This window comes from Puntigrus tetrazona, chromosome 2 (genome assembly GCF_018831695.1).
Source record: "Puntigrus tetrazona isolate hp1 chromosome 2, ASM1883169v1, whole genome shotgun sequence".
Lineage (NCBI taxonomy): Eukaryota > Metazoa > Chordata > Actinopteri > Cypriniformes > Cyprinidae > Puntigrus > Puntigrus tetrazona.
The window spans coordinates 21,374,031-21,401,530 of record NC_056700.1 but is presented as its reverse complement, the minus strand read 5'-3'; the positions used below and the strand labels follow the sequence as shown (position 1 = coordinate 21,401,530).

At 35.9% G+C, this 27,500-nt stretch overlaps 3 protein-coding genes across 8 annotated transcripts in view; 2 read left to right on the top strand and 1 right to left on the bottom strand.

The window, feature by feature from the left end:
• The window catches only part of LOC122356051 (ETS domain-containing transcription factor ERF-like), a 5,546-nt gene extending 1,727 nt beyond the window's left edge, over positions 1-3,819 (top strand). Inside the window, exons 4-7 of one of the 5 annotated variants that reach the window (XM_043254507.1) lie at positions 1,883-2,111; positions 2,513-2,627; positions 2,701-2,770; positions 2,924-3,819. In XM_043254507.1, the coding sequence (XP_043110442.1) occupies positions 1,883-2,111; positions 2,513-2,627; positions 2,701-2,770; positions 2,924-3,240 (731 nt within the window). In that variant the 3' untranslated portion in view covers positions 3,241-3,819. Of the gene's footprint in view, positions 1-1,879; positions 2,112-2,512; positions 2,628-2,700; positions 2,771-2,923 lie in introns of all 5 variants that reach the window. The other 4 variants (XM_043254514.1, XM_043254498.1, XM_043254527.1 and 1 more) reach the window with 4 other exon arrangements.
• A 171-nt stretch (positions 3,820-3,990) lies between these two features.
• Positions 3,991-10,413, bottom strand: zgc:152670 (uncharacterized protein LOC557059 homolog). 2 transcript variants are annotated; one of them, XM_043254496.1, is made up of 14 exons: positions 10,296-10,413; positions 9,979-10,075; positions 9,651-9,799; positions 9,325-9,450; positions 9,002-9,223; positions 8,376-8,521; positions 8,090-8,266; positions 6,864-6,928; positions 6,644-6,740; positions 6,479-6,529; positions 4,729-4,767; positions 4,565-4,633; positions 4,389-4,485; positions 3,991-4,225 (listed from the first exon to the last, which is right to left on the bottom strand). In XM_043254496.1, exons 1-14 carry the CDS (start codon positions 10,372-10,374, stop codon positions 4,155-4,157), a joined length of 1,485 nt encoding a protein of 494 aa, XP_043110431.1. In that variant the 5' UTR covers positions 10,375-10,413; the 3' UTR covers positions 3,991-4,154. The 2 variants fall into 2 exon arrangements, with proteins under 2 accessions (XP_043110431.1, XP_043110432.1); XM_043254497.1 differs by lacking the exon at positions 4,729-4,767.
• A 1,415-nt stretch (positions 10,414-11,828) lies between these two features.
• lig1 (ligase I, DNA, ATP-dependent) lies at positions 11,829-26,927 on the top strand. Its single transcript, XM_043223753.1, has 27 exons — positions 11,829-11,984; positions 12,214-12,276; positions 12,468-12,639; positions 12,734-12,914; positions 13,093-13,224; positions 13,321-13,590; positions 13,797-13,902; positions 14,030-14,125; positions 14,709-14,765; positions 14,853-14,911; positions 15,142-15,255; positions 15,333-15,499; positions 15,783-15,859; positions 16,107-16,198; positions 16,408-16,507; positions 17,944-18,029; positions 18,112-18,227; positions 18,348-18,443; positions 21,330-21,440; positions 22,091-22,162; positions 22,281-22,425; positions 22,657-22,739; positions 24,548-24,700; positions 25,400-25,453; positions 25,559-25,702; positions 25,850-25,942; positions 26,657-26,927. The coding sequence occupies exons 1-27, from the start codon at positions 11,968-11,970 to the stop codon at positions 26,729-26,731; spliced, it is 2,931 nt and encodes a 976-aa protein (XP_043079688.1). The 5' UTR covers positions 11,829-11,967; the 3' UTR covers positions 26,732-26,927.
• Positions 26,928-27,500: the final 573 nt, after the last annotated feature.

The window sequence follows — 27,500 nt, the reverse complement described above, 5'->3', positions numbered from 1 at the left end:
AAGAAGTGACGGAATCCGGACACCGAGTGCACCGGAAAGACGGTCGCTGTGGCATAGATTACTTGCTGCTTCGTGATCATTTAAAACAGGTAGCCCCAGTAACAGATTAAAGGATTTATATTGAACTGTGTCACTGAAATTATGTATAAACCAGTTAAGCGGTTAATAATCATCGTACAATGAACGGACGGGTGATTAGCCGCGGGCTCCGTCTTCTGGCAGAACGCTGTTATTAATTGGGCGCGCGACGGTCTGTCTGCAGTGTGGGGTTCCCTAATCTCTAGCCTGTGAGTGTACATCGCTTGTACACTCGTTTTTGCGGTGCATTGTGGGTCTGAATGAGTGCACTCATTTAGAGGACGTCCTCTACGGTTTCGGACACATAGAGGCAATTTCGGATACCGCCTAACGCCGCATTTCCACTGCGTGGTTCGGTTCGGTTCGGTTCGCGTTTCCATTGCAGTTTAGTACCGCTTTAGATTGAGCGGGATTATTCACATGCAGTTATAGTTGCACCGCCTCTATACTGCCGTGTCTCCTGGAAAACGCTTTTATTCCGCGTAACTCTCGCTTGATCCGCTTCTCGGATATCAAAAAAAAAAAAAAAAAACAGGGGTTGTAAACTTACAAAACATTTCCATAAAAAAATGATTACAAAAATGCTATACATCCTTCTTGCTTTTCTATTTCTTAGATCTTTTAAGTCTTCAAAGTAACGCTTTAGTTCAATTTTAAATAACGCAGTGTTAGGTTTATTATTAAACCATTTACCTTTGTGAATAAGGTATTTCCCGTACATAGGTATAAAATTAATCACCAAATTTTGCTCTTATACAACAAAATATATCTCTAGTAGAGAATCGAATCTTTAATTTAAAATATTTAAATATTAGATATTGAATATCAATCCAAAGCGTCAGGATAAATATACATTCATAAAATTAATGGATTCTTCCTCTCTTTCTCTCTCTGTTTATTAATGCTTAAACAACAAATACAAAACAAGGGTAAAAAAATGTTTATAATAAAATAAATAAGTAAAAAAAAAAAAAAAAAAAAGAATGTAACGATATTAACATGCCTTATAAATCACAATAACTTGAATGTATCAAATAAATAGTTTTTAGAGCTTTTTAGTTTGTACTCTCCCTCATAGCACTTATGCAAATATCAAATCCTACAGAAAAAAAGAGGTTTCTTATTCCGAAATTTACAACAATGAACATGAACCTCATTTTCAACCTTTTTGTCATATCTCAAAAAAAAAAAAAAAAAATATATATATATATATATATATATATATATATATATATATATATATATATATATATATATATATATATATATAAAGAAAAAGTATTCAGAATAGTAGTCACAATTTAACAGGCAGTTTTTCAATTTTGTAATCAGACATCAACAAAAAAAGAGAAGAAAAAAAATACTTCAACTTGTTAATTTTGAAAGTGTTAAGTAATCAAGACCACCGTTTTTATATTAATTAACAATTACAAATTTTCTAATATAATGCACACGTTTTTGCACAAAAAGTTGTTTGATCAATTATCTTATTTATATTACTATCTGAATGCATTGAAAAAAGCAACATAAGTGAACCTAGAAATACCTGCTTTAGCCAACAGAGCATGACTTTAAGAGATAAATCTCCTTGTAACCAAATATTACATCTATCTATTATATTTATTCTCTCTCTCTCTCTCTCTCTCTCTCTCTCTCTCTCTCTCTCTCTCTCTCTCTCTCTGTGTGTGTATCTGTGTGTGTGTGTGTGTGTGTGTGTGTGTGTGTGTGTCCACACGTCACGTTTCTACCGTATCGTACCAGTGGAAAAATCGACATAAATTAGCGTTCTTGTTCCCTTCAGCAGTGCTGTTCCCTGATTGGGCGTATAAACCGGCGTGGTCTCCAGGCTCGAGGCAGGTGCAGTTATGGCACTTCCTGTTGGAGCTGTTGGGGCGTGGCGAAGGCGGAGCGATCACGTGGGGCAGCGAATGGGGAGAGTTTGTGATCAGAGACCCGGAGAGATTGGCCAGACTCTGGGGGGAGAGGAAGGGCAAGCCGCACATGAATTACGACAAACTCAGCAGAGCTTTGAGGTAAACGCACCGTTTTGACTAAAAGCACGATGGGAAACGACTGACTGACGATAGAGCTTTATGCTTATTAGTTCAGACAACCGTGACCTGATTTCATGCGATTATGTATAAATTATGCATGCATATTACCAAACAACTATGACAGTGTAATCTCTGTGTGACATATATAATTGTTGTAAAATTTCTATTAAAGTATAAATTGTGGATAAATACGCATTTCGTATGGAATTAAATTTCATGACTTATGTTGTGTTTTAATCATTTTGGCCACCAATGTATGTCATATGCATTTCATTCCAATTCAGTTGAGGCCTACAGACTATACATACAAAAAATATGCATGCTTCTTTTTAAATTTATCGGTTTTATCTAGTTTGACTTCTGTTTTTTTCCTCTCTTAGGTATTATTATAATAAGCGAATTTTGCACAAGACCAAAGGGAAACGTTTCACCTACAAGTTTAACTTCAGTAAACTAATCTTAGTGAACTACCCAGGTCTTCCAACGTGCTCACAGGTGTGTATTATAAACGTTTAATTGCATAGTTGCATTTTTGAGTATAATTCTTATTTATCTCGTTCTTTTTCAGAACGCAACATCTGTCCCTTTCTCTGTTTTTCCTTCTCAGCTTCCTTTCTACAACCCTTCCGCTGACAGGGGTAAGAGTGCCACTGCCGACCAATGAACAATGAAACATTGCTAATTTGAAATGTCGTTATGATTTAGGCAAATGGCACTTACATTTGATTCCATTATTAACATTATTTTTCTCTATGTGTGTGTTTGTGTGTGTGCATGTTGTCTGTGGACAGCTGTGCAATCAATTTCTCATCCCTTTCTGCTGCCCTACAACTTCCCCAAACCCCTCCCCTTTCCCCAGGTGCATCCAATCCGAAGGCAACACCCTCTTTTTTATGACCCGCCTTCCCCAGGAACTAACCTATCAGAGCTCTCGCACCTGTCGCCAGTCAACTCTGCCCTTCAGTTCGCCCAAGCTTTAAACTGGCCAGTCAAAAGCAGCACAGACTGGCCTCTCAACAGAGTCTTGGGATTGCAAGAGAGGAGCGAAGCACAAGTCAAAAGCCACCACCAAGATGACAGAAAAATATTTCCTAAGACCATGCACTAGAGGTTTTATTACTATTGCTGGTTTTATTATAATTATCACATTTTTTTTTGTTGTTTTGTTGTAAATTAATAAACCATATTGGCAGGTTGAGAACAAAGCACTTTATATATTTGACACTGTTAACGAGAGAACATGTTTATGAATAATAATTTATCTGGAAAAATATATGTGATAACACATTGTTAAAGATGTCTGTCTTCATGCGTTTAACATTTTGATGCAGTTTGATGAAGTTTGGCATTTACTGGATGATTAAACATTTTGCGGTTTGAGTATTTTAATGCTGAAAAAGTACAATTATTGTTTGCAGAATCACTTGGCCAATCAGCTTAATCCATGTAATAAATTCTGCGACTAGCTACGATCTTTAATTGAATTTTTACATTTTAGGTCACTTTTATATTTGTGTAGATGCTTTGGAAATGTATAGAAAGTACTGAAAGGAAAGAACTTGGAAAATATCGCTAGAAAGGGAAAAAAATAGACTCACCTACGTTACCGAAGGTGTTTTACCTTCAAGTAAGCGATTTAGATTTATGATTTAATTATGATTAGATTTATGATTTCTTTTTATTTTGCCAACTTTCATATAAAAGGAGAAACAACTGGGTGGACAATACTTGAGGGTCACACTAAAAAGCCTTATTGTAATTGTTTAAATATATTTATTAATTCAAAAAAATCCAACAAAAATTTGATTACATAATGTAAAAAAAATTAAAAAGAAAAACTAAATTTGTTATTTATCATGAAAATGGGATACACAAGCATGGTGACAAAATGCTGGTATTTGGTGGGTTAAAATGCTATAAAGCATTAATATTTTTTATCACCTTCAATAATCTTAAATTTCAGGAATGCCCAGAAACAAATATCCTATGCTTTCTGTATGATTTCAGGCTCTGTACGGTCCTTTACTCCCATTCTGACAAAGAACAGGGTCTCTTGAACTCTTGTCCAAACTCATAGATCCATTTGTTAGCCACTGAAAAAAAATATTTTTCATTAACATTCAAATTTAAATTTTACATACCTTTCTTTTTCCAAATTATGTCTAGAGAGACATAACTGGTGACAGACAGTTAAAATTGTAATTAATTCCACAGTAGGATTTTAGATTTATCTTCTTTATTTGTTTAAAAACCTACCCCATTTGTTACCCCATAACACGGGGCATCCAGCATGTTTTGCATTCGAATCCACTTTTCCATTTCTGTGGAGGTTGTACCAAAACACGGCTGAGCCCTGCAAGAGTAAACAGAGGATACTAGAACGATTGTTCTCAAATGCTCCTTGTATTCTTTATATTGAATCAAGGGTTTACCTTTTTTGGCTGCACTGCAACTCCAGCTTCAGGGAACACAGTGGCGCCCCCTATCTCCACATCACTCATCTACAGCAAGAGAACATCTTTTATGAGAAATGGTATTGCACAGGTAATACTAATAGCTCTAGAAATGGTGTGAAAGATCACAAATAGAGGCTTACATAAAATAGAAATGTTGCAATCCTGTCATTCCGTATGTTCTGTAAGAACATTTTTAAGTTAGTTTGCAGTGTTTGTTTAATATCATCTCAAATCCTAAAGCGTGCAATTGAATTTGTGAGCAAAAATGTTACTCATCCTTGTTTTGCACACAGTAACTTGGCAAAAAGTAATTTTCAAACACTGATACAAGCCCATAACAGCACTGTAAAGAGTGATTTTATGGTGAAATAAATACTACATAAAAACGAACGAAATTAAATTATATTCCAGTTTTAAATGCGCTTCTGATTACAGGCAGCCTGGGTTTACACAATATTTTTGTGCAAAAAAAAACATTTTGAAGGGAGCATAGTTTGCTTTTTGGGTTAAAATAATTTCTTAATATGAAATTTGAATGATGTGACAGAGATTAAACTGTGCATAAATTGAAATCTACACGCTAATACACTCTATAATCATAGTCACGGTGTTAACATTAATAATTTGAGAATAAAGTATAACAATAATAATTTATCTGCAGGGTTTGAAGTGGTGTGAGCACATCGATCGCTAGATTAAACCACCATCGGTAGCGTGATTAATGAAAATGCTGCAGTTATTTCGTTTTTAATAAATAAATACTTTTTTTTTAAATAAAAAAGAGTTGTATGTTTTTGAGTTGTATTTACATTGTTTTATGGTTACTTTTGTCGTTAGGTTTAGCAACTTTTTGTGACATCTTGAGTAATTTTTTTTCGACCCATTAATATTCAAACATTGTTACTGTTATTGTGTAGGGCAGTGGTTTTCAACCTGTGGGCCGCGGCCCCCCAGTGGGCCGCAACGGTATTGCAGGGGGCCGCCAGTTATTATCAATAGAAACAATAATATTGCTAATGTACGTAAAAATGTGTAGTAATAATTAAATATCATAATTAATTAAATAACAAAAAATAATAATAAACTGTTACTATGCGTTCACTATTCCAGGTCGTTGATTGGTTTAAAAACAACCCGCCGATTTAGGCTATGTAACATATTTTTGCTGCATACATGCCAAAACAGATGTAAACATGGATAAATGGTTGACAACGGGATCGCTGAAAAGGGAAAATACTTCATCTACAAGTAAGCAGGACACAGAAAAGACTCAAAATAAACCTAAAAGAAGAAAATATAGCAGCGAGTACCTAGCGCTAGGTTTCACATGTGTGGGAGCTCAGTTACTAACCCGACACAAATAACAGGTTCATTTAAAAAATTTTTGCAGTGGGCCGCGGAAACATATGTGTTTGGTTGTGTGGGCTGTGAGTTAAAAAAGGTTGGGAACCACTGGTGTAGGGTGTACCAAAGTATTGATGTCTCTGTGTTTAACTGGATCATAATTACATTGAGTGGACATGTTATCGTAAAAGACAAATGAATCTTCTTCCCTACTTACATGTTTGCAAATGAATAATTATGGATGAGCTTTTACAAAAAAAATTTTGTTTGTAAATTTACTAGCATTTTCTAAGTGAAAATTGTTTCCAAACTTTTTTCAAGTAAATCCTTTTTTTCAGTGAGGAGCAAATACATACAAATTTTTTTACAACAACAACAACAACAAATTGCTTGAAAAAGGCTCTGTCCTCCAGTGTCTAGGTGACATTTAAATTTAGAAGAAGATTTATTTATTCAATATTTACTCATAAGTCCAACCAGTCAAATAAGTAAATGAATAAAATCCATGGTAACCCATGATTTTGTGTCTCAGTAAAGTGAACTTACCAAAGCATCGTTATGTGGTTCATATCTGCCACCTATCCCATAATTCTGAACCTGAAAAATTATTCCAACAGTCATGCAATCACTACAGAACTGGAAATTGCAGGTGGCAGAAAAAAAACATGCTGCCTGTGCATGATCATATTTCGTTCTCGTAAAATGACTTACATGCAGTAACTCGGCTGTTTCCATGGAGAGTCCAGTGGCATCTGCAATCCTCTGATTGACAAGAGCATCCACAGGGTCATCATCTTGTAGAAAAACACTGAAAATACAGTGAGTATTTTTTGTTGCGTAATAAGTGTATGACTATTTTTTATAGTACTAAAATTAAATTTTGAGTGAACTATCCCTTTAATGAGAGGTTCTCATGAAATATTTATTAAACCTTTGAGAAACACGGCCTTTTGAGACAGCACCCCTTCCATCTTGAAAAACCTCTGATCTAGAAAGCTAGGTCACAAAAAAAAAATAAACAGTCAAATACAAAATGATGTATATAATTATGACCCTGGACCCTAAAACCAGTGTTATGTCGCTGGGGTATATTTGTAGCAATAGCCAAAAAGACATTGTATGGTTAAAAAGTATTAAAAAAAAATGAAAGTCAAAATTTATTAGATATTAATTAAAGTTTATGCTCCATGAACATATTTTGTACATTGCCCACCTTAACTATATTAAAACTTTATTTAAACTATATTTTAAAATTTTTTGATTACTAATGTGCATTGCAAAGAACTTAATTTGGACAAGTTTAAAGGTTATTTTCTCAATATTTAGATTTTATTCAAATGGTTGAATCTCGTCCAAATACTGTCCGGTCCCAATAAACCATACATCAATGGAAAAAGTATTTATTCAGGTTTAACAGAAGCTTATGACGGGTTTTGTGGTCCAGGGTCACGTATTTGAGTATTTCGTTGATGTGTTTCGGCTGTACCAAAAATGAATACCAAATTTAGTATTCAGTGTTTTTCAGTATTTTTTTCCAGATATGTATACATGAAAATAAATAGCTTCCCATGTAAGAATTTGGAAGCAAATATGTCATGTATCATTCAAGTCTTCACTGGAATTAAAGATGTCCACACACCTTTGCCCATTGAATAGTACATTAAAACATCATCAACACAATTTTTTTAATATACTGACTGCAAGAGCCATTTCGGTCTTTACTTTGAGTTATGTACATGTATGTCCAGTAGGAGTCACTTTCGGGTGGCTGTGCACAAAATATAGAACCTAATATAGGAACCTAAAGTTTGTTTTTGACTTGGCTACTGTTTGTACCACGCTGTGCAATTACATGACTGCTGGATTTAATGACTGTTTGTTTGGATTCTTGCCCATATGGAAATGAAGACCAGCAAGGGTAAAATAAATCTACAACAATAAGCATTTCAACAAATTGGGTGGACATTTCAGTTAATTGTAACGCAAGCGTGCGAGTCCAACGGGATGACATAGCATTTCTCTTTTGGTAGCTGTGGTCTACTAAAAAGAGTCAAAGGCTTCAGAGCTAAAGTGGAGAGGACACATATATATATAGTATTGTAGTAAATTATATAATATTGACAATGGAATTTGATTTGTGTGTGTATAGATATTCACTAGAGGTCTGGAGATGTTCTTCAGGATCTCTATCTCTTGGTCTGAAATAATGTCATGAAATCTGATGATTCGAGGCTCGTCCCACTCCTCTTCCTCTTTCACTGGTGCATACATCAGTCTGGGGTTTCCTCCACCTGTGCTGTATCTACAGGACAGTGCCCTCTGCCTCCTGGAGGTCTGATTTTATCAAATATAATAACGCCCAGTCAACACACACACAAAGCTTCACTAAATGTTTGTAATTTCATGGAGGAAAAATTATTTAAATTTGAGCCTTTGCACTCGCCCTCTCATCAATCTCTCCTCTGCACAGTGCCTCATAGGAGTTACTTGACTCTGTGTTCAGCGTGAATATGTCAGGGTTTGATTTTCTCTTATTGTGAAGGAGTCTATACAGGTCCAGCTGAACTTTGACTTCATCATTAGTTGGGTCTGAAGCAAAGATATTTAAGACTTCAACAGTCTGATCACAAAGTTTTCTGACATCTTCCAAGCACAGTTTTTTTCCCCTGCAAGGCTATCTTCAGCCTGAACATTATAACTCCCATAATTATACATTGTTCAGCATAACTGGCATATTTATAATTCAAAATGTGTACATTTCTAAACTGCACTCTTGTAAATAACATCTGTACAGTCGTTTAAACAATAACAATTTTAAACATTTAGAGTGTAGTCTGTTTAGTGCTTTTTTTTTCTATTTTATTATGATTTAATTATATATATATATTTTATTATATTGGTGTTTTATTATGCTGTGTTATGTATGTGCACTATTGTTGCACTATGCACCTGTCTTCAAATCAAATTCCTTAATTTAATAAAGCTCTTTCTGACTTTTTTATGTTTTTAAATTTTCTGACTGATATAAAATTATTAGTATTAAACCTCACCATGTCACCATGAGCTTACCCAGATCAAAAAGCCATTTGCTGAAGTAGATTGCCGTAGGCAGGCTACCAAAATGATAGGCTGAGTCACTAAGGTATTGGAGCAGCTCTTCCTCTGTAGTGGTTGAGTATTCTGTTAATCTGTTCAGACTGTACAGAAACCAGAGAAAGGCATGCTGGAATTTGTCCTCGCTATAAGCGACCGACCCAACAAAGCAAGCATTATCTGCATTTAAAGACGTTTCTGTGAAATGAGAAATAATAGCATCAGTCAGATTGGAACTTATTTTGCAAGGAAAAAAGTCAATCTCTTGCATTGAAAGCACACTGGTGCAGAGAGTTCACCCTTTGTGATGTTGTTGGGGTAGAGTTTGTAGAGCTCTTGCAGACTGATCAGTCCTGATGCTGCGCCCATTAAATCCTCTAACTGAGGGATCTGTGCATGTTCCAGCAGTATCTGATACACGTTGTCTGAATTTTTAAAGAACAGATCCATAAACAACTCGATTGTTAAAAGTTTATAATAAGGAGTGATAAGGAGTTATATATGTTAATAAGGAGTGATATATGTATTACTTCAGATTTTTATTTTATATAATGATCTACAACAACACGTATAGTTCATTATAGAAATAAAAATCTGAAAAACGTAAACTTAAATGAGATCTCACATTCATGAAGACTCCTCAGAGTGTATTTTTCGATGCTCAGCCAGTCAGATCTCAGCCGTATGAGGAGGTTGAAAGCTGCCACGGGGTCTTTTATTTCCGAAGGGTCCGAAGGGTCTGTGTGTGTGCGCAGTTGAAGAAGCAGAAGGACGCTGGATTGAAGATAAAGTTTCATTAAATTATGCACTGTTAAATAAATTAATTTTAATAATATAATCTTGAACTAAAACTAGAGATATGATTATTGTCACAACTTGTTTCCTACACTAGTTTCTGAAACCGAAAAGCTTTTAATAAAAATTTTTTCATGGTTTACATGGGGAGTTTTCACCTCTTCATTTTCTTTATAATGTCTTCTTCTGCATCAATGTACGAAGCGAAGGCACTCAGAAGGAAACCCTCCTCTTCAAAAAGATGTGAAATCTTATCTAGAAAACAATTACATCTACACTTTACTGCCAAAGAACTTTTAATTCAATAAATAAAAGAATGACAACTGGATTGTAAATCTGTTTATAGGCAGAAGTGTCTCGCAAATTAATAAAGAAAATCATTTCATGGGAACAGTATAAACAAAACAGCAAAATAACAAAAATGAATAAACTCAAATATAATAATTTAAATTGTATCCACATATAAATAGTATACCTGTTGAAGTGAAGAATTCATGCCCAGTGCAGACAGTCAAAGAAAACACCACAAGTATAGCCAGTTCCTTTACAGCCATTATCAGACCATCAATACATCAAAACAAAGACTATCTAGAAGGGAGCTAGCAGACTGTTTATATGCATCCATAAAGACACACCTGTATTACATCACACAGGAATTTCCAATTTCCCAGCACTGCCAAGTAAGATTTATAAAACAAAAGTGAAAATGAACATGACTACGCTCACGTGAAAGGTGATGATTCAGATAGTCTTTCATTTCTTTTATGTATTAATTAACTGGACAAACGTTGTCTGTTTGATCACAAGACCTGGGCGGTTCCATAAACTCTTTAGACTAGTCTTAAAAAGTCTATTTTGTGTACACTATGGGCATATAGAATTACTATAAATTTTTCTATTAGTCAATAGTTCACAATCCTTCATGTGATTGTTGTGAAATCCCATTTTGGCTTATTTGAAATAAGCCACATTTCCTAAAAAATATAGAAACTAGTCCATCCAGTTCTTTGAAAAGAATAGCAAAACCAAATCCCTGCATATCATTACAGGCGGTCAGTTCGACAAATCAACAGAGTATTTAAAAACAAATGTTTAGGCAGAAAAACCAAAGTAAAATTATTCAGATATCTTATTCCTCTCTCATTCAAAATATTGTCACATTGCTGTGTTAGCAACCATTTCTGCATCACATGTGAGTGTGACTAATGCAGAAACTAAAAGTAAAAGTACATCAAGTCAGCAAAAATGTGTTGTGTGTGCGTCATATCTCACACATGAAGGCTCCACAAGTATCCAGTATGTTAACAGCCTTGTTTTCCTCATGTGAGGCTTACGTGAACGTCCATCTTGAGACGGAATATATCTCATGTCACTATTGCTGTACGCCATTTCCACTGGAACTCAACACAGACATTCATGTAAAATAATACAGATTCCAGCACTTCATGATCTGGATTGGTGAATAAATGTAAATATATTATGATGAAATTGGGATATCACATAAAATCTGTTTACAGTATTCATTCAGCTTTTAGAAACTATTGAAATTGAACATTACAATAGCTCTGTTCACATCTCTCATTACAAAACACCTCCTATTATCAGAAATCTTAAAATAAATTCTATATGTATTTAAAAACACGCACGCACACACACACACACACACACGAATGATGATTATAATGGTAAAAATAATAATAATAATAATATTTTACACACACGTTACATGTTTTATGTGGTTGTTACATGAACGTAATTGTTTATCCTGTACAAACTGTACTTTCTAACCCTGCCCGTAAACCTAACCCTCACACAAAACATTGATTGTTGATTAAGTGGTTATTAATCAAACTAAATCGTATATATTATTTTAGTGGCTGTATGAGCCTGTGAACACACTGAAGTTGAGTAAATAAAGTCATCTTTAACGATACGCCTTTGCATCCGATCCCTCCAATCCAACAGGGGGCACTACAACGCTTTTGTACCAAATAAACGCCGTTGTTTCTGTCGTCTGCGGGAACGACGTCACTTTGGCGCCGAATCATTCAGAGTTAAGCGCGCGGAAGAAAACATCGATGCTTCAGGAATTGTAATAACATAAATATTCAGGATTTATTTAGTATCTGTAGCACAAGACCTTAACGATGCAGCGAAGCATAGCGTGAGTGTGTCCTGCTTTTCTGTTTTTTTTTTATCCGTGATGGTGACCATGATTCTGATACAAAACCGCGTTTAACCTACACCGACTAACTTACACTAACCGTGACAATAAGGGGTTTTCTTTAAACTGCATGTCTTTACATTTCTTCATGTCATAAATTATAATACCTCATCAACCTGAGGCAGTTAACTTATCTTTATAACGTGATCACGTTGTTTCTCGCCCACAGTTCATTCTTTCAGCCAATGAAAAGTAAGGAGAAGAGTGACGGACAGGTCAAAGCAAAGACCGAGTAAGTCATATTTAGCTCATGCTTAGCTGATATAACTTTTTTTTCTAATTGAACATAATTTAGAAATTTCAAATTTAGTGTTGATTTCTGTGCGTATTCTCTTTGGAAACATTGACACCTGTGGAGTTGAAGGAATATTAAAACAAATACGCAGTGTTATGTGATAATGTTTTCCCTTTCCTTCTGCTCAGACCTGTAAAAAGTCCCCTCAAAATTCAAAATGGTGTGCAGGAAAGCGATTCACCAGTAAAGAGGGTTCATAAACGCAGTCGGGTGATCGTAGACAGCGACGATGAAGATCAGGCGATAGTAAAAGAGCAGGTGCCAAAGCAGAGTGAAGCTGAAGCAGTAAAGCCAGAGAAGGTAAGATTTATTCAGTTGGGACGGCCTTCAACTGTGATGAGATGTCAGTATTGTTAACAAGTGTTATTGTTCTTGCTATGTTAAATATACACAGAAATCTGATGCTACAAAGGCTGTTTCCACTCCGGTGTCTCCAAAAACTCCCATAACCCCGACGACTCCAGTTGCGTCAAGTACCTCTGTTTCGGTGGGAACCCCTGCTTCCTCAGGTGCTCCGGGAACTCCTGCAACTCCGACATCGACATCGCCTTCAGGCATTCCCAAACGCAAGACCGGTCTGTATCAGTCTCCTCTTCTCACTTTCCTCTTTGTGCTACTGATCATTTATTATTTCTTTAATTATTAATACTCCAAAAAAATAGTAGCAGATTGTGTGCCGCAGGATTTTCAACATATTTATTAAGTATAATACAGTAGGCCGTATGGGATTAAAATCCCTCTCCCGTTCTCTAGCCCGCAAGCAGTTTCCCAAGAGGAAGCTGGAAAGCAGAAGTGATGGAGAGGAGACAAAAGAGGAGGAGATGGAGGTCGACGGAGAGCAGGAGAGTAAGAGAGCACGAGTTGAGACCTCAACTGGACAGACAGGTGAGATGAGTTGATCTCTGCGCACAGGTATAACATCGCCATTATCTTATTGTGTCTCACTGTTTCTTTTTTTTTTCTTTTCTCTTGCCAACTCAGACCATGAGATGATGGAGGTGGAAGAGAAGAACGCGGAGGAGAAGACTTCAGTGGAGGAACAGAAAGAGACAGATGAAGCAAAAACAACCGTAGCTGAGGACAGTGCTAACAATAAGATGAAAGAAAAGGAGAAAAAGATGAATGGAGAAAAAGGGAAGAAAGAAAAAAAAGAAGACAAGAAAGATAGAAGCCCTGAACAAGTGGTTAAAGAAAAAAACACAGTAGAGGAAGGGGGATCGGCCAAAAAGAAACCCATCAGCAGCTTTTTTAGTAAGCTTTTTGTCCTTTTCTTTCGCTTTATCCGCTGTCTTTTTAATTAAAGGGGTGGTTCACACCAAAATGAACGCTGTCATTATTTACTTACCCCCATGATGTCCCAAAGCTGCGCGATTACTGCATCATTTTTAGCTTGACTATTTTTTTTTACACTAATTATGTAAATTATGCAACTGTAATTATGTAACAATCTCTTGTAGCTCCCAGAAAGGCGGCCGTCAAATTGGAAAAACAGGAGCGAAACGAGGGAGAAAAAAAGAAAGATGGAGAGATCTCAGACGCTCCTGAACAGAAAGACAAGAAAAGGTTGAAGTCAAAATGTTAATCTGACTTGGAATGTTTTACTTCAGAAATATAATATATAGTTGTTTTTTTTGAAAGGGCACACCTTCTTTCTGTGACTCAATTTGAATGAGCTTTATTATTTTGGCAGTGAAAAGGGGGTGGATTCTGCTGTCCAGAGCCAGTATGATCCCTCCAGAGCTCATTACCATCCCGTTGACCATGCCTGCTGGAGCAAGGGCCAAAAGTAATGCCTGCGTTTTTATTAAAAATCATTTTATAAAAAAAAAAAAAAAAAAAACAGTTGCATCTCTGCTACTGCTCTCACTTGCCTGGTAGTGTTTATTCTAGTGCTCTTTTAGATTTATTGATTTATTTTTTTAGCTCAAACCCTCTAACTTGTAGACTTTAAACATTGAAATATTTGTTTGAAGCCTAGTGGATATTATAAAGCAGCGTGAGGGTGTTTTTGTAGTTTTTATACTTGTTCTGATTGTATTTAGGTTTTAAATTATTTATTAGTGGTTAATTTGTGTAGTTATCTTAATGCTTATGCTAACTGCTTGTTTGGTTTTTTTTTAATGCAAAATTAATGGAAAAAGCTTTAATGGCTTTTCTGTCAGTGGAACCAGGACGATGCTAACTTTTGAGTTGATTTGTAAAAATGTGTTGTATCTGCAGCCCTTGATATCATTGTTATAAAAGTAAGAAAGTTAATGCCCCCAAGGCGTTAACAAAAAGCTCATACATTTTATTTTCTAAAGCAGTAAAGTTTGATTGACACTTTTTCTATGGAAGTTCATTGTATGTTTTCTTTATCTCTTCCTCAGAGTGCCATATTTGGCTGTCGCTCGCACCTTTGAGAAGATTGAAGAGGATTCGGGCAGGTATGGAGTAGAAATATTCTTTATACACTGTCTATGTTTTTCTCTTTCATCCGTTTTAAAATAGGTTAAATTTCAATCCTTTTTTAGGCTGAAGAACATTGAAACGCTTTCCAACTTTCTGCGATCTGTAATTCTGCTTTCTCCAGGTAAGCGTGTATGTTTAATTCATTGAGGTTATTAATTATTTATGCCCAACAGGGATTGTTTTTCTTTCATTTTGTCCAAGTAGTGAATAGCTAAACAGGTTAATGACTCTGTTAGGGAGGCAGACTGAAGAAAAGGCTTTTACTTGATCTTACAAAATCCAAAAATGCAGCTTTTTATTCAAATTGTTTCCATCTGTTCCATATTCTGTTGTGTTTTTTTTTTTTTTTAGATGACCTGTTGTGCTGTGTGTACCTGTGTTTGAATCAGCTCGGCCCTGCATATCAGGGCCTGGAGTTAGGCGTTGGGGAAACCGTCCTGATGAAAGCTGTCGCTCAAGCAACTGGTAAATACATTTGTTTTTCCTAATGTCATTCACCATTCTCCTTGCCTCACCCCTGTACTATCAACTTCTGTTACCAGGGCGACAGATGGACAAAATCAAGGCGGAGGCTCAGGAGAAAGGTGACCTGGGATTGGTGGCTGAAAGTTCACGCAGCAACCAGAGAATGATGTTTGCCCCGGCAAATCTGACAGCATGGGGTGTTTTCAACAAGCTGAAAGAGATCGCTAACATGAGTGGAAACTCTGTGAGTACAAATGCAGTGATGACAATAATTGACGCAAAGCTGATTTTAAACTTATTTTAAAATGCTGATTTGCTGTTGAAGAAATTTATTTCAAATTAATTTGCTGCTTCGTATGGAAGTCTTGACCATTAGTCTTTTAATACAAATGTCAAAAGAACAGCATTTATGTCAATTACAAGTGTTTTGTGACATAAATGTTTTTAATGTCATTTTTGATTAAAAAAAGTTTTTTGTCCATGTATATGTTCTCAATCTAAATTCATGTCTCCTCTCTCTGTGTTAGGCAATGAATAAGAAGATTGACATCATTAAAGGCTTGTTTGTGGCATGTCGGTTTTCCGAGGCTCGATACATTGTGCGGTGCGTCATTTTTACCTCTTACTTACGACTTTTTTAATTTCTCATCTGACCAACCATGCAGAAATGTTGAGTTCATTGTGAAAAATACTGAATAATGAATGTAATTTATGGACGACAGTTGATTTTTGCTAAATCTAAATGATGTGCTCCTGGCCTTGATTATGCTGCTGTATGGTGACAGATTAATACGAATCTTAATGCAAAAGTGAAATATGTTAGCTTGATTGGGTGCTCGTGTGATTGGCAGGTCACTGGCTGGGAAGCTGCGGATCGGATTGGCTGAGCAGAGCGTTCTCACGGCTCTCAGTCAGGCTGTGTGTCTGTCGCCCCCAGGCCAAGGTTTGAAATGATCCTAATGAAACTGGCATTAACACACATCATAATCAGAGCATTGATAGAACCTCCAGGCATTGAGCATTTGCAATTAGATTACTCTCTGCCGTGATGAATAAAAAATGAATAACGTTTAAACATGTAAATATTAATTAGGTGTCTATTTAGTTTAGCGGTGCTGAAATGTTACTAATGTTTTTCTTGTGTTGGTTCAGAGTTCCCACCGGCTGTGCTGGATGCAGGGAAAGGAATGAGTGCAGAAAACAGGAGAGTGTGGCTGGAGGAGAAAGCACTGATCCTGAAGCAGACATACTGGTGAGTGTGTCTGCGCATTTGTTTTATAAATCAGCAAGGCACTCATCAAAAAATTGTTTTAAATAGAGGGTGCGCATGAATATTCAAATACTGTATCTGCAATAATTATTGCAAAAATAAAAAAGAATTTTACTAAAATGTTGCTTTGATGACTGGAAATGCAGTAAGTCCCTGCTAAATATTGAGCGTGCAAACTTTTTCATTAAGCTATCCCTAAAATTAAGACTTTTATTTCTTAATAAAGTTGCATGAGTAGTCGAACATTTGAATATTCGGTTAGTAATTACTATATAAACGATTTTTCTATGTGTTGATTTGCTGACCGCAAATACGGGGAATCCAAGGTAAATCATAAGCGGTTATAACTAAATGCACTGGGTGGCGCTGTGGAGATTATTAATAAGTTGATAGTATTTGATCACAGAACGTAGTCATCTTTCTGTCCAACAAGGAATTCACGACTGGAGAATAGAGTTTATCTGCTAGTGAAATGATGTTGAAGCATTTATATATATATGTTTCATATACATATATATAAGCGCCTAAAGTTTTCTCGAGGGAGAGCTGGTTTAACACCAAGCTCTGAAACTGTTCGCACATGTTATCTTTGTCAGCACATTCTTACTGTTAGCTGACGGAGGAACAAACTTTACCTGAGCTTGTGGATATTATTGTTTCTCTCCGAATACGTGAAACAATGTGAACACCATAAATATAGGCAGACGCGAGTAAGTAAAATTAACGTGTTTCTTATTTAAATGAATATTCATGTTTTTGTTTTGTTTTTTAATAAGCCCAAACATTCGAATGCAATATTTTTGGAAAATGCCCATGCCTAATACAAACACTGTATATTTCCCCAAAAAGCTGAATAATATCAAGAGATATCTTTGACTTGCTAACATGGCTTTGTTCATATTTCTGTTTTTATTTTGCTAATTGTGTTTCCTCTTTGTCTTGTGGCTCAAAGAAAATATTTTAATAGGGCTTCTAGTTTAGAGCTCATTAGAAAAGATTTTGTAAGTCTGTTTCATTACAGCAAAAATGTTTAAGTAGCTGTATATAAACTCTTTATATGTACAAATTTTGTTGTTGTACATTTAGTGCAATATATTTGTTGCACACAGTATATGTGTACTGTATATACTGTAAAGTCCACGTAAAAGGCTGATGTTCTTGCCTATTGGCTAACATACAGACTGAGCGCTACCTGATTGTGAAACACAAACTGGTGCAGTGAGGGATAATTATCCGTATACTACAAACAATATTTCAATTACGACTGCAGGTGTCCACTGCATAACAAGTGCCTGTTTAATGAGTATTAGCATAATCTCTACCCTACAGGAAGTCTGATTTTAACAAATTGGACAGGTGTTACTACATATCACCTCAATGCATACAAATAACGTTTTCGCTCATATTGCTCCTCCCAGTGAGATGCCAAATTATGATGCAATCATTCCTGTATTGATGAAGGAGGGCATAGATGAACTGCCCAATCACTGCAAGCTCACCCCAGGTACTGACCAATCGCACCGATTGTCCCACCAACAAATAGAACATTTAGTTAGAATGAAACTAAACTGCATTGTCTTTTACAGGTGTGCCCCTGCGGCCCATGTTGGCTCACCCGACTAAGGGGGTTGGTGAGGTAATGAAACGTTTCGATGAGGCATCTTTCACCTGCGAGTATAAATACGACGGAGAGAGAGCCCAGGTGTGTGTTGTTTTATTCCTATTCCACAAGGTGGAGCCTCAGCCACAAAAGTGACTTTCTGTTTCCATAGCAATATCATTGATTAAAATGTTAATTGCTTTTTCGTTTTGCATTTAACAGATCCATATTCTTGAAAATGGAGAGGTGCGCGTTTTTAGCCGAAACCAAGAAGACAACACAAGCAAATACCCTGATATTATTTCACGAATCCCACAGGTATGATGCGTGCATTCAAATAGGTAGAAATAAATAGAAATCAGATGGACACAAAATCAAATCTGTGTTTAAACACAGGTGCACACTGTCCAATTTCTTTGCACAATTTGCCCGTCTAATTTCAGGAATAATAAAAGATTCCATCATACGGCAAAATTGGCAGTATGGAATTGCCTAAGCCTCAGTGTGACATGCTCACTGATGCCCAATTAATTGCTTTTGCTAATAAATCTTAGCCTTAGAGGTTCTGGCAGAGTGGCCGTGTTGGTCATGTTTTATATAAAACATTTTGGGGTTGAAGCTATACTAATATGGAGATTTTAAAATAATAAAAAAAAAATTCCCAGTACTTAAAATGAAGAATAAATACTGTTAACATGAAAAACGTAAATGAAAATGATCAATTAACTTTGACAATTAACTGAAATAATTGCTAAAATGACTAAAACGTAAATAAAAGTGAAAGAAATGTAGAAATAAAAAAATGAAGAACTTAAAAATATGAATAAATACTATTATAGTATATAATACTAAAACTGAACGATCATATATTTCAGAACTGACACAGACTGGTGACTTCAAACGCTCATGCAATGTCTGTTGCAACTCAAAAGCCAAGATTTTTGGTATTGCACAGTCTGCCTTAGCTTTTATCTAATATCTCGCTAGTATTGTCCATTCTGACAGCTGTTGTACAGTACTCCTACAGTGTGCACCTGACCACAGTTTTACATTGTATTAAAGCTGAAATATAATACAGGACTTTTAAAATCTTAACCACTGAGCATTACACACCACCAGATATTCTGAATACTATAAACATATGCCTCATTGCTCAAAATACGCATGACAAATGAAACTGTGTTTTAAAAACACATGATTTTCTGTGAAATCTATCAACATCTGCTGCTCAGTGTCTGCAGATTGTCTTTGACTCTTGGCAACCAACGTCAGCTTATCCAGGCTGTAAATCTGTGCAAAAATCTGGACGAAAGATGCGAGATGTATTCCAGCCTTTAGTAAGAAAAACCACTGCTAGTCAGAACATATGATGTTGAATATGCAGCAATTTTGGGACTCTGTTCAAATGAGATTTCTCCGTGGGTGGAGGTACCCTACATGACACGACTAAAATAGAAAACCAAGCGCCTGACGAAATGTTTGCAGAAATTCAGACTAACTTGGTTTGGATCACACCTGGTTTGGATACGCTGTTAGTCTTTCCCACAGACTCTCTCATTCTCTCTGTATCTGTCTCTTTCTCTCTCTTTTTCAAAGGCCATATTTGTCCTCTGTCATCCTGCTCTGTTCTCCTCACAAGAAAGCAATAATGGATTCTAGCCCTAAAGCAAAGAAAGCATTTGATGAATGACACAAGCTCACACGCAGATAAATCAATGAAAACGCTGTTGTTTTGCTTATCAGTGTCCATATCCAATCTCAGAACCATAATATCTCTTTCTGCCTTGCCTTTCTCAGTTGTCTGATATTCAATGCAAAATCTCATTATTGTGCAAGTATCAAATTATTGTACAAGAATCAAAACGTCTGAGTTGTAAACAAGATGTCATTTGGGGAAATAAGTTCACTCAGCAGCTGAATATAGTTGTCAGTCATGTTTTGGAGTACTAAATATGGTAATATTCTTGGTAATGGAAAAAGATGGGTAAATTAATTTATATGTACAAACTAGATCTCAATTGGACTTTTAATGTAATTTAAGTAGTTCTTAAATTCCTGCAAATTAAGTTTAACTGACAGTACTTGTTCTATAATGATGATGATGATTCCAACAAAATTTAATTTCCACTTGTCTTTCCTTTTTTGAATAAAAATGAAATTAAATAAAATAAAAATCAAGGTTACATTTAAGGCACTTGCAATCGAAGTAAATAGAGCTGAGCCACAAGCAATAAAATACTTTATTAATAATACTTTTAATAGTCTCAATAGGTCAGAATGTAAAATCTAGCTTTTGTAAAAATCCATAAACAATTATGGAGTAAATAGGTGCAATTACAGGTAAATTAGATGCTTTTTAAATTAATATTAAAATAACCCTTATATTTTTGGTAACCAACAGTATGTAATGGTCAATGACTAAGCATAACTTGTTTTAAGTAACCATTATACACCATTTGCAACAAAAACTAACTCTATAAATCAACACAGATAAACTTCTGTCAGAGTATTCTGCGCTTTCACCATCTGCTGCTTTAAAATCCCAAACTTGTTTAAGTGGATTCTGATTGGCTGTCAGTGTTTTTATTGTTAATGTGCTAGAAAATAACACTTATTTTTCCACTATGTCATTATCATTATAGTTGTAGTGTGGACCACCCTGTTCTCCAAAATAAAAATTATTATTGACACGTTAGTTCTCTCATGAACAGACCTTTAGTCACTGTCACTATGGTTACAAGTTGTATTCTCAGTGGTCATGAGAATGGAGAAGGAGCTTGACTTCAGTTATTCATATAGAGTTCAAGCTGTTCCTGTAAGCTGTTGTATGAACGGGCACATCTGTTTTTTAAATTCCGTTGTCAATCCTTAACACTGACTGTTTGAATCCATTCAATTATGTGGGAGGATTATAAACGTTTATAAAACCGCCCCATACCTTCTGCTTCGGCTCTCACGAACTCAATATGCACTTGTAACATCTATTGAATTGTAAATGTCACGCAGCCTTAGGGTTCGATGGGTTATGTGTTGCTGAAGTGGTAGTGTTTAAAGCTCAGGTGACCTTTATAAACAAGTAATTTTAGGATGTCATGGCTGTGAGGGGCATATCTGCGGGCTGAGGCATTACTCGGCGTTGATGATCCAGTTTATTCAGGTGTTGACGGTCGATTTAATAAATGTCCTTACCTCTCTCTCACGCAGGTAAAAAAAGACAGCGTACGCTCTTGTGTTCTGGATTCAGAGGCGGTGGCCTGGGACAGAGAAAAGAAGCAGATCCAGCCATTTCAGGTCCTCACTACAAGGAAGAGAAAGGTAAGGAAGGAAATTTAAGCAGAGAAACAGCTGCATATAGAGGAAAGATGTATATAATTAAATAGTGTGTGTGTATTTATATATATTACAGTGTGTGTATATATATAATTGTTCTGTGAAGTTTCAGCTAAAAATATCCCATAACTAATTTATGTTATGTAAATTTGAAAACCCAACTATTTTGAATGGAAACAGAGATGGGTTGTCTTTAAATGCAAATGAGATGCTGTTCCCCTTCCCTTTTTCCAGAATGGGACTGTGTCTTTACAGCTTTTACCTCAGATATACTGCTAAAAAACATGTTTGGTTTTGATTATCATGTATACTGCACCGAAGGAATGTGTTTTAAAGGTTTTTTTTATTATTATTTTAAACTGGTATGTTTTTTTTTTGTGTGCACACATTCGAAGTGAATGCACAGTAAACAAAGTTCTCTTTCATGTCTTATTGTAATTAAAATGTCAAATGCACACAAGTTTATGTTAAAAACACGCAAGCTGTAAAAACAATTGGTAATGTCTGAGAAGGTCATTGTGTTAGAACTGATACACACTTAGTAGATGAACGGATTATAGCGCTTAAGCGTGGAAAAAGTGATTTTCGTGATATGCCTGTTTAAAAGTTTACACAAGTTTGTTTGTGTATTTCAGGACGTGGATGCATCCGAGATCAAGGTTCAGGTCTGTGTGTATGCCTTTGATCTGCTTTACCTCAATGGAGAGGTAAGACCATGATAACAGCTCATAGCCAATCACATTTGAATAATTTTGCATGCCACAGAAATCTCCCTTTTTACACGCTACGTGCTGTTTTAGTGAATTATGCGTCTGTCTATCACAGTCTCTGGTGCGAGAGCCTCTGAGCAAACGCAGGGCTCTGTTAAGGGAGAGTTTTGAGGAGAAAGAAGGAGAGTTTGTTTTTGCTCGATTTCTGGACTCTGACAACACAGAGAGCATTGCTGAGTTCCTGGAGCAGTCCGTACGAGGTGTGTGAATGACAGATCTAGAGCTGTGTCTCTGTCCTCTTTTGTACTTTTATATAATAAACAATTAACTGTATTGTATTGGTTTGCCATTTAAAAATGTTTGTCCAAAACCGGTTGATAATTGACTGACATTTAGTTGAATTGCTCGCTGTAAGGTGTCACTCAATAATCAGTATTTTAAAAATTCTGAATCTGCTAATTACTTAACGTTTTCTTTGTAATGTTTCGCAGATTCTTGTGAGGGCCTTATGGTGAAGACGTTGGAAAAACACGCAACTTATGAGATTGCCAAACGCTCCCACAACTGGCTCAAGGTATCGTGTGTGTTTATGTTCATAATGAAAATACAGTTTATTTTTAATGTCAAATTAAAACCTTTAGTGAAACATTAATGTTATGTAGTTCATTAAAAAAAATGGAAGTCAGACTGCAGGAACAAAAGGTGCTATAGTCTCAGGCAGACAGACTCATCCTTTGTGTTTAAAAAATAAAACCCAGACTAGTATTCAAAGTCAGAAGAAAGGTGTAAGTCATTAAAGTGTGATTTCCACCCCATTAAGCTTTTCTCTTGCTCTGTGTCTGTATCCTGACATTAAGGCTCAGTGTTATGATGGAATATATACTCTGACCGTAGATATGAGACTCTGCTGTACCTTTATATAAGTAAGGGATAATGTGCATCCAGCGGGTTGTTATCGCAGAATAAAGACCGACAGGCTTATCGGGATTCTTTCCACGAACAAGTAAATGTTCCCAGGGAGTGAACAGCACCGACTGCAGGCAGTTACCCGGATGAGCCTGTGTTATTAGTTTTACCGGTTGTTACCTGGGAATAACAAACCTTGGCGACTGACCAATCAGAATAAAGTATTCCACAAAGACGTGTAATAATGTCATATATATGTGGTGTGTTTAAAAGATAATAAAATGTAGAAATCTTTAGTGTGCTCTGCAAACAATTTTTTTTAGGTTCTAGATCGTTTGGAAAATTGTAGTTAGAAGTTTTAGTCAGGTTTAACTAGTTTTGTTTATGGTTGCCGGACAATTTGACTTGTTAATACGCAGTTCAACTAATTGCTGGTTACTACAAACATGTCTCATCCAGTCAAATTCGGAATGTATTTCTGTTATTAGTGTCTTGTTTTCTGTCTCGGTTGTATCTAATGTGAAGCATCTGTCTTGCTTCGATGCCAGACCTATTCATTAGTTGTGAATAATTGTTTGGTATGCATCCATCAAATTCCAAATTAAAGAAAAAATATTCAAATGAGATGAAGTACACTTAATTGGGCAGGAGTTTCACTCATCAGATTACCAAAAACATGTTGTATCAGGGTAATGCGTAATAAAACTTCAGTTTTTGGTAGAATATTGTGTATTTTCATACTTGCGCTGTACTCATATAGACTCGATAGAAACAGTAAAAAATATTTTTTAATTATCAGCAGTCTTTGTTCTTATTATTTAATGTTTTTATTATAATTTTTTTAAAGAAAGTGTTTATTCAACAGAATGTTGTAGTAATGTAAAAGATTTTATCTTTTATATTTGGTCATTTTAATTGACCTACGCTGAACAATGAACCTCCCTCTCTCACACCATCAGATCAATTTATCTTACCATGCTTTCTTCCCCCTACTTAACTTCATTGTCTTAAAAGGGAGCCCTTATGCTTCAAACTTGTTTGACTGACTTTTTCGAGCATAACGCTACATTTTCAGAATGACAGCCTCAGCCACTATTCACTTCCATTGTATTAAAACAGTGTGGTAAAAGTAAATGGTGACTGAGCCTGTCATTGTGCCAAACCTTTTTTTTTTTTTTTTTTTTTTTTTTTTTTTGAGTTCAGTGGAAGAATGAAGGTCATGCAGGCATACAGGTTTGAAATGACAAAGGGGGAGAGTGATGACAATTTTGAGTTGTTTTGCCTCTCGGGTACAGTTATCTTGTTTCAATGGTTTATTTATTTATATATTTAGTTTTTGTACTGCACAACACAACAAAGATATAGTTTAAACTGTTTTTTTTGCAGTGTAGTTTAGCAATTTATTTTTATTTATACTGCTGTCAGAACTGTCATTTGTTTGTCTGCCGTATTGTTTCTAATGGTCTGTTTCTGCAGCTGAAGAAGGACTATCTGGAGGGTGTAGGAGATACTGTGGATCTCTGTGTGATCGGTGCTTATCTGGGGAAGGGGAAGAGAGCAGGCAGCTATGGAGGATTTTTACTGGCCTGCTACGATGAGGAGAACGAGGAGTTCCAGACTGTCTGCAAGGTGTGTGTGCGCTAGTCTGGCCAGGGAAAACGAAGACCGTTAATCCATTAAAGATTTTAATCAAGTAAATTAAACATAAGTAATTTGATTAACGAGTAAGTAACAAGTAATTGCAACATATATAAATTTAATTACGCAACAGATTTTTTTTTTTGTAATGTCTGATTCATTTGTGTGTGTGTGTATGTATATGTGTGTGTGTGTATGTGTACTTTGTGTGTGTGTGTGTGTGTGTGTGTAAATGTGCATACATGTATATTTATATATATGTATATTTGTGTGTGTGTGTATATATAATTTTTTTTAACATAACTGTTTTGTTAAACTCTTAGTAGATAGATTGATAGACATTATTCAATATTGTGAAATTACTAGGAATTACTGTAATTACAAGTAATTACAACTGCTTTCTATTGTAATGTATTTTAAACATATAATTTAATTGGTACTTAAGAAATAGTCCTTTATTCTCAGTGTTGAAAACAGCGGTGCTGTTTAACATTTTGGGTGAAACCGTACTTTTTTAAAATTTATTTTAAATGTATTTTTGTTACATTATAAATGTTTACTGTCACTTTTGACCATTTTAAGGTGTCCTTGCTATATGAAAGTGTTCATTTATTTCAAAAAGTGACCCCAAATATTTGAACGTATATAGAGTTTATATTGATATGTCATGTATTTGTGTATTTTTGACAGATTGGGACAGGCTTCAAAGATGAAGATCTGGAGCAACATTACAATTTTTTAAAGGTAAAGAAAAATTTGCTCTTTCTTTTATATACATCTTATTTGTGTTCCTGTGTGTGTGTGTGTGTATATATAGTTCAATTTCTTTATGTGCAATCTCCACCTCAGGAGCACATCTTACCTAAACCACGTCCTTATTACCGTGTGGACCAATCAGCAGAGCCGGATGTGTGGCTGGAGGCGGTGCAAGTGTGGGAGGTGAAATGTGCTGACCTTTCACTGTCTCCGGTCTACAAGGCAGCGATGGGACTGGTCAGTGCACCACACACATGCGAATCATAAAGCTGAATCAGTGTTTTTGGTGACACATGAGTTTGTTGTATAGATCAAGGAGACAGGTCTTCGCTCAATGTTCTTAACTTTGGCTCTTTATGGTGCCATTCTCTGCTTGGCCAACAGGTGGACCCAGAGAAAGGCATTTCACTGCGTTTCCCACGGTATCTCAGGATCAGAGATGACAAAAAGCCAGAAGATGCCACCACAGGGTCACAGGTAACATATGAAATGCAGAAAAACAAGGAGCATGACACAAGTGGAATCGTTTCTGCATTTAGTTAATACATAGTAGGTCCAGTGGAATACAGTTGGTTTTAAAATGTAAAACAAAGATGTGTTCTGACATTGAAATGAGTAAGAAATACTTAATAAAAGATATAATACAATATAAATAACTTATGAATAAATATGTAATGCGTATTTCATTCATACATTCTTTTATAAATAAAGAATAGAGTAGAAAAAGCACAAGTGTAGGAGTCAACAGTAATTACCCCACATGGGACGTTCCTTTCAAAAGCAAATGTCATAAGTGCATAATGTATTGAAAATGCAGGATATGGCGCATGTGTGTGTGTGTGTGTGTGTGTGTGTGTGTGTGTGTGATGTAGCTCCATGGCATATGAGACAGGAAGACTGAGATTTTAAAGTAGTTTTTCCTTCTGAAAGTCAAACGTGATGACATTGGCGTAGTTCGGAGCTTTGTGACATCGTGATTTAGTGGAGCAAGTGGAGTGGATCCGTTAAAGGAAATCCATCTTTTTACGCTCCACACTGTCTTTCTTTCTTTTCCCCCTCATTTTCACAGTTCATTTATTTCGGTTTTCTTTTATTCCTGTCTCCCGATGGTTGGAAACGCACAGGCTCACAAACACACGCTCTCAGAATGTGCTATTCAGATCTGCATCCTTTTTTTTCCCTCTCTTTCAGATTGCAGATCTTTACAAGAAGCAGCAACAGATTCAAAATCAGGGCGAAAAACAAGATCTGGAGGACTACTATTGATCGCTGCGCTCTGATTGGCTCCCGATGTCAGCTTGTCTTATTCCTATTGGGCAATGGAGCGTTTTTCAATATTTTGCTGCATATTAATGTGCTGAATTTTAATGCTGTGATATTGTGCGACTTAATGAAAAATGGAAATGAACATGTAAATAGTCTTTCAATGATACAGAGCTAAAATAAACTTGCTTTTCACAAACTGACAGCCTTGGGTGTTTTTTTGGGAATGTTTTTGTCCCTTGTTTTGTGAACTTTGCATGTGATCGTTCAAGTTCATGGTTGATTTTCACACATTTCTCAGCTTTTCAATGCCCATTAATATGCCATTTTAGGTGTGCTGCTATGCACAGACGAGCATGTGAGTGCATATTCATGTTGAAGTGTGTATCTGGCGTCGTGGGTTTCCACTGAATTGGCCAATGGATCTATTGTCAGTGACCAAAGATGGAAAATTAAATTATCCAGCTCTTTCTTTCCATCACTTGCTTTTGTACTCTCCATCGCTTCCTTCAAAGAATTCCCATTCTCATCTCCACTATTTGCTCACCCTCTCTGAAATGAGCCTGGCAGGTTTTGACACTGTGCTTCTGTCAGAGTTAAGACTGTAAAGAGAATTTTAAAGTGTTGCTGTGACAGTCTAGTAATAGCGAGCATTCGTGGGAGAGGCTTCACCCATCTGTGGAAGTCTTTGAGAAAGGAATTACAATGAATTAATACAAGTTTAATTAATGTGAAATTAATACAGTATTAATAATTCAACCGTTAGCGCTCA